The 7,422-nt window shown below is 39.5% G+C and overlaps 1 protein-coding gene across 1 annotated transcript; it reads left to right on the top strand.

The window, feature by feature from the left end:
- The first annotated feature begins 1,774 nt into the window (after positions 1–1,774).
- LOC131268849 (uncharacterized) lies at positions 1,775–2,379 on the top strand. The gene is made up of 3 exons (XM_058271137.1): positions 1,775–1,843; positions 1,934–2,050; positions 2,113–2,379. The coding sequence occupies exons 1-3, from the start codon at positions 1,775–1,777 to the stop codon at positions 2,377–2,379; spliced, it is 453 nt and encodes a 150-aa protein (XP_058127120.1).
- Positions 2,380–7,422: the final 5,043 nt, after the last annotated feature.

The raw sequence follows: 7,422 nt of genomic DNA, 5'->3' as shown, positions 1-7,422 counted from the left end.
GTTGGAGATTAGGAAGCTGGAAAGCTGGAATGTGTTTGTTTGCCGAAGTGCCATTGCTTTATCGCATCGCATGTGATGACATGGAATGAAATTTCATCAAGGGAATATCAAATTACGTGAAAACAAATTAAAATAATGGAAAATTACACTATAAGAGTTTTTGATCAATATAAAAAATGAAGATTAAATAAAACAATAACTTTGAGGATTTTAAGGAGTGTAGACTCTTGGCATTAGGCACCTTGATATTGTGCGGATACCGGATATGCCATACACCTTTGTAAACCTACCTGATAGAATTAAGAACCTTGAACTACTTGAAGTAGAACCATGGTCTAATGTAATACCCTGGTCAAATACTGTAGAGCATTTTGACAAATCGTCAGAAGAAAAATACAAGAAACATTTGACAGACCGGTTAATGTTGTTTGATTTTAGAACGACCGTTGTGTTGGGGAGTGCTATTGCGGTTGTGGTAATTGTGTTTGTTTTAAGCAAAATTTTGCATAATTTGAGCGCACACGAAGGCAGATTTGCAAGGAAGGCTCACTGCCACGGTTACCTGGCCGTCGGCGTTCGGGAGCACTACTTCCGGAAGGTGCTGTCTCGGTTTCTTAGGCTACTGAAGTTAACCAAAGATCCCGCGTTGCATATTGCTATTGGTCAGGTGTTTGCGTACACGTTGAACGGTCTTCCAAAGTGCGAAACGGTCAACGGAACAGTAGGCAATGTGGACTACGAAACGCTGTCTTGCTTCTTGTTCAAGCTAGTTAAGCAGGTGAATGAAACACATGCCTATCTGAAGCAGGCTTGTGCTATCTGGTTGCCGCCGAAAACTGCAGAAAGTTGCTGCCGATACGAAGTTGTCCCAGATAGGCGTTCTCATCAAGGTATCCGATGAGTAAGGATGGGTCCTCCAGAAAAGAGAAAATTGTCGTCGTTTTCCCTTTGTTTATAAACAATATTTGACACTTAAGTTTATTCAATATGGTGGACATGAAATCCCCTATTCCATAACCGTAGTCATTAACCGTGCTCACTCTCTTTCGGAGCCGACCGTCGAGCTGAGCAGACGTGTCGTCTATGTATCTTCGGTCTTTTGGTCATTGTGTGCGTGTATAATTCCGAAATGGATTAACTTTAGTTTTTATCCGTAAACGTCGCCCTGCAGTTTTTCTATCCTTCCTGACTATGGTGTGGTACGAGGCCCCCTTTTGGGTGCCGTTTACAGGAGAAGTTTTTTTTTATAATTTTCCTTAGATTTGTAGATTTGTTTTGCGCACAACAGCTGGTAAAAGATTTATCGCATCTAGGATCTCAACTGTTTTTCTTTTGATAACGGAAAACGGATGTTTGAATCGTGTGTGTCCCTGTAGTGCTTACAGAGACCTCTAGGGAGTGATAGAGGAAAGTCAGGTGTGTAGTAGTGATGGGCGCGTTGATTCGAACCTACCGGGTTGGAGTCATCCGTAAGTGTGCCGGAGCGGTTCGGATCGTATTTGAAATACCAACGAGGGTCGGTTCGGTGTAGCTCGTTGGGTTCTGTATATTTAATAGCTTAAAGTGATGGGAAAAAAAGTTCATTTAACGGAGCAGTGCAGTTATCAAATTCTACGCTTTTATTGTTAAATTATTAAGTTTTAGTTGAATGTTGCCTGAACTGAAAGAGATTAATGAACAGGATGAAAAAGAATAATCAATGAAAGATTCATATCGCAATATCAACCGTTCATACATTATAGTCCATCGCAGTAGTCTGGAAAACGTTCAACAAATGGCGTCGTTATTGCGAGCAAATCGTTTTATTCGATTCGTGTTACGAAAATTTCATTGTATAATAGAAGTAAAGTTTATCAATTTTAGCAATTGAATCGTTTCTTTTCTAGTTTAAAATATATCGCTAAGGGCTTTGTTCTTTTCGTTCTTATAAAAGGATAGTCATACACCGGATACACCGTTACGAAACAAACCGAAAATGAGTCCACCAGCTGACCATGAGCTGCTTCCTGGGATGTCGCCGAAAGTGTTCCGAGAGACGGACTACGAACTCGTAAGTGTTACAATGGGTATTTGTTTTGAAATAAAATAAAATATCATTCGACTTTTCCTCAGCATCTCGGTCCTATCCCGGCAACAGGGAACGAGGCAAAGGAAAGTAATTATAAGAATCCCGAGTACTTCTCGTACCACAACTATTCGTTCTACGACATCGGGCGTGCGATTGGGTGTGCGTACCGTGTGCAACCGAGTGCATTATCAAACAAAGCTCAATCATTCCGACTACCTTGGCAAAATACAGAGGAAGTTCCGGACGATCGCGTGGAGAACTGTCCAAAGTGTCCAGAGAACGATAAATCACGGGAAAATGATATAAAATAATTGGTGCTAAATCAGGAAGTATGTTTATTTAAAGAAGGTTATGATCATATTTATAAACACCAGGGTAAACTCCAAGGTTGGAACTTCACAATAATTTGTCGAGGCGAACTATATGCGTTTTACGTGTCATTGCATTCATAAGTGGCAAAACGACACCCGTTCCATCTCGGCTGTGGCAATGTATAGCTGGCTATAACTTGAACCGGTTTACCGAGAAGAAACGTGTGCTTTTTTTCAACGATTCCATACTTTACTTACCTGATTTTGAGAAGCTGCAATTCGCCTAACAAGTAAATAGAAAACTTGACTGAAGACAGATGCTGAGGAAACGCAATGGCTGACGTCTCAATGGCATACATCCAACAGTGTTATTGAGAGAGTCGAAGAGAGAATGTTGAAATTCATCCGGTTTGCCGTTGGGTAATATTGAGTGTCGGATTTTTCGGTGCGCGGGCTAAGCGGCCGCGGGGGGCCCCGAGTTCACAAGGGACACAACCTTCCAACGAACCGGACGATAAGCTTGGTATGGTAATGTAGAGTAGCTATCTAAGCATACACTAAAATTCATATTTTTAAGTTTATTTGATTTTTTTACTAAAACATTACCAATTCCCGAACACACTTTTTGTCGCTATTTTGGCCCACTTTGTTTCTATGTTGGCCCACCTATGTACCAGTAGCTTATTTTGTGTGTTTTAGGGTTTAAATAATCTTTAAAATAGTTTATAAACTGCTGTTTACTTTTGCCATTGTTGAATAAATGAGATTTAATGTTTAATTTGATATTTTAATATCCACTTTTTTGCAGGATGATCGCATTTTCGTCTCCAAAGTTTCTGACTGTGGCCGACGGAAAGCTCCTTCGTAAGCTCCACTGCGCTTGCGAAGCTTTGCTAGGATAAGATAAGTATAGGTTGCCAGGATTAGGTTAATAAAGATTGTATAATGATAAGGAAGGCTAGCATAGGATAGGATTAGTAGTATTTGGAAAATTGGATAAGCAGGGTAGATTTAAGTAGCGTTAGCAGACCATGTCTTTGTCCGATATGCTCCGAAGTTTTTCAATAAAAATAAAACTCTTAGCTACAATCGGCTGGTGTTGCTACCTTTCTTATTCCCTTTGTTTCCTCGTCGAAGTCGTGACTAGGGGCTTAGCGAAAATTGCTGTGGATCAATTCCTAGCATTTTTACTGACAATCAGCTGCCAGTGTAAAAATGCATAGAAATTTCGTTCCAGTCGAAACGAGATTTCCTTGTTTCTATTTTGGCCCACTTTGACATCAAAATTAGGATCATGTTTCGAGCTCAACGTTTTGATACTTCCTAAAAACACTCATAGTTTAAGAAAAATCCCAATTTTGGTATTTAACTAGAATAAAACGATATTACAACACAATAAAAAAATACTGTAAAAAAGGTCAGGGTGCAGTTTTATTTGAAATCAGTGTGATAATTGATCTCTTTCTAGCGGTCCAAAAGTCCTGCACTAACCCTAAATTGTTAGTTTTCAGCTTAGTGAAATCCTTACTAAATTCCATTATTTTATCTCTCACGTTGCAGTTGCAACAACAGCTGTTTTCGAAACGTGAAATGGATGGAAGAAACCTTAAAAATTGAAAGATTTGTTCAAAAATTGAAAGATCCGTAGAAGAAATAAGAGATAAAATTATTGAAATATTTTTTTTACTAGTTTTTTTTATTATACCAATAGCTTGCTACAGAGTTTTCGTAAAACTAGCTCATTTAAAATTAGCATGGATTTACAATACAAAGACGTTGCCGTCGTTATATAATTATTACGATTAATTATTGCTTATTGAAATATTTCAGAAAGGCATTACATTTCCTGCTACCGTACACACCAGCTTCTAGCAGAAACTTAATCTTGCTGTCTGTCAGATCTGGTTCGACACGTCCTTTCAATTTACCCCTTAGAATAAACTCAGCTATCGCGAAATTTCCACTTTCCACAGACATGTGTACTACGTTACTTCCGTGTCTATCCTTTGCAAACAAATAACGGTCCGAAAGATCCTTCGCCATCATGCGTTCTAACAATTTTACGTATCTATTTGGAATTACCAGTGATATAAATGGCTGAAATGAAAAATCACGTTCGTCAATGGGTATGTTTGCAAGGTAGTGGAAAGCGTTCCAACCGTTCTTAGTATTTGTTATTCCAATGTCAAACCCATAGTTTTCTATCAACAAAGTCGCTAGACCATATAGTCTCGATGCTATAGTGAAGTGTAAGAGTGTCATTCCCTCTGCATCACCTTCCAGTAGTTGAGTCGTTTCTCGAATGTGGCTATCGATGAGCGTAGCGAGACGATCTTGCTTGTTGCATTCATGCAACATTGTTTGTAGAATAGCATCTGCTATTAAGATATTATCATTGATTACAGCAAAATGCAGTACGTTCCTTCCCTTAAGATCACTGGCAGAAAGGTGCAGAGCGGCATGATCTTTCGTTCGCATGTAATCAAAAAGAATTCTTAATTCTACGTTAGGGGCACGCCATTCGTTAATGGGAATATTTGCGCAATAGTGGAAAGCGTTCCAACCATTGTTGGTATCAGTTTGCCCTATGTCGAACCCGTATTCTTCTATGAGAAATCGGACAAGCCGGTAATACCTCTGCCCTATAACATAGTGTAACAGCGTCATTCCGTTTGTATCGTCTTTCAATTGCTGAGTCGTTTTTCCGAGGATCCCAGCGACCAATGCAGCTGGCCTATTTTGTTCGTCACACTTTTCTAACTTTTTATGAACAATATACTTTACTGCATATAAATTATCGTTTATTGCAGCAAGCTGTAAAGCGTTCCTACCCCATGCATCTTCAGCGGACAGATAAAGATCCGCATGCTCCCACGCTAACATGTGATTTAACAATTTCTTATATTGTTCTGAAAATACACCACTTTTTGGAAACGGGATTAATGCGCAGTAGTGGAATGTATTCCAATCAATGTAAGGGTTAATTTTCCAGATATTGACTCCATATTCTTCTATAAGAAAAATCGCTAGTTCAAATTGCTTCATCAACATAGCGAATTGTAACAGTGTAATTCCTTCTCCATCGCCATGCAGCAGGTGAGTCGTTTCTCCGATGTAGTCTACGTGTACTGCAGCTGACCGATCTTGTTCGTTGCGTTCTTTCATCTTACACTTAAGGATATAACAGGCTATCAAAAAATTTCGATTCGTGAGAGCTATGTGTAGAACGTTTCTACCCTGCTTATCCTTAGCGGACAGATATAGGTCCGCATGCTTGTTCGTAAACATGTGATTTAACAATTCTTCGTGTTCCGTTTTTATAAAAACATTCTGTCCAAATTCGACAATAGGAATGGTTGCGCAATAGTGGAAAGCGTTCCAACCGTTCTTGGTGTCTGTTTTTCCAATGTCAAACCCGTATTCTGTTATCAGAAAAATTGCTAGCTCATACAATTCCGATGTTATAGCAAAGTGTAACAATGTCATACCCTCTACATTAGCCTTTTGTAGGTTAGAAGTTTCTCCAACATAGTTAACTAGTGTTGTAGCTGATCGACCTAGCGTGATATACCTAGCGTGATCCATCAACTTCTTTCGCAGAATATGACTAGCGATCACGAAATTCCCAGTTTTTAGAGCAATGTCCATTACGGTCCTACCATTTGCATCCTTAGTAGACAAACATAGGGCCACATTCTCTTTGATCATCATGTGATTCAACAAATTTTGGTATCTGTTTCGAATTGCGGCATTGAGATTTTCAAAATGGAGAATGTTAGCACAGTAGTGAAAGGCATTCCAACCGTTCCTTATGTTAGATTTCCTAACATCAAACCCGTACTCGTTTATCAGAAAAGCGGCTAGATCATACAGCTCCGATTCAATAGCAAAGTGTAACAGTGTCATACCCTTTCCATCGCCTCCCAATAGGTCCGTCGTTTTACGAATATATTCATCAACTAGCGCAGCCAATTGATCTTTTTCTTTACATTCTTCCAATTTATTTTTTAAAATAGCATGTACCATACAGATATTTTCGTTAATGAGTGCAACATGTAGCACATTTCTTCCCTCTTTATCCTTGAGTGAAAGATGGTCGGCGTGATCATTCGACATCATGTAGCGTAACAAATGCGTGTATTCTTCTGAAATGGAGTTCTTATCGGCAAAGCGAATTTGTGCACAGTAGTGGAAAGCGTTCCACCCGTTCCTGGTGTCAGTTTCCCCAATGTCAAATTCGTATTTTTGTATCAGCAAAATTGCTAGATTATATTGTCCCGATGCTATAGCAAAGTTTAAAAGGGTCATGCTGTCTGCGTGACTGTCCACTTGGTGAGTCGCTTTTGGGATGTATTTTTCGGCAGCTACAGCTGACCATTGTGGGCTTGCTTCGTTGCATTCTTCCAACTTCCTTTGAATAATAGCATGTGCAATTTGGACATTCCCATTAATGACAGCATGATGTAGCACGATTCTACCCTCTTTATCCTTTGCTGACAGATGCCGATCGACGTGATCTTTTGTTAGCATGTGGTTAAACAAAATTAATGACTCTTCATCAATAGCGCAATAGTGGAAAGCGTTCCAACCATTGTTGCTATCAGTTTGCCCTATATCGAACCCGTATTCTTCTATGAGAAATCGGGCAAGCCGGTAATACCTCTGCCCTATAACATAGTGTAACAGTGTCATTCCGTTTGTATCGTCCTTCAGTTGGTGAGTCGTTTTTCCGAGGATGTCAGCGACCAATGCAACTGGCCGATTTTGTTCGTCACTCTTTTCTAACATCCTTTGAAGAATTATTTTCACTGCGCAGATATTATCGTTTTCTACAGCAAGATGTAGTACGCTTCTACCCTGTTTATCTTTAGCGGACAAATAAGTTACTGCAAGCTTTTTTGCCAACATGTAGTTTAATAGCTTGTTGTATTCTTCTATAGCTATCTCGTCATTTGCGGAGGGTTTTTTAGCGCAATAGTGGAAAGCGTTCCAACCGTTCAGAGTATCCGTTTGTCCGATCTCAAACCCATATTCTTCTATCAA

This window comes from Anopheles coustani, chromosome 3, assembly GCF_943734705.1.
Source record: "Anopheles coustani chromosome 3, idAnoCousDA_361_x.2, whole genome shotgun sequence".
Lineage (NCBI taxonomy): Eukaryota > Metazoa > Arthropoda > Insecta > Diptera > Culicidae > Anopheles > Anopheles coustani.
The sequence above is the reverse complement of the archived record's forward strand: the minus strand, read 5'-3'. Positions and strand labels throughout refer to the sequence as shown.

Coding starts and splice junctions, on each gene's coding strand:
- LOC131268849 (XM_058271137.1), top strand. CDS start 1,775: ATGGCGTCGTTATTGCGAGCAAATCGTTTTATTCGATTCGTGTTACGA. Junction 1,844..1,933: donor AATTTCATTGTATAATAGAA/GTAAAGTTTATC, acceptor TTCTTATAAAAG/GATAGTCATACACCGGATAC. Junction 2,051..2,112: donor GAGAGACGGACTACGAACTC/GTAAGTGTTACA, acceptor ACTTTTCCTCAG/CATCTCGGTCCTATCCCGGC.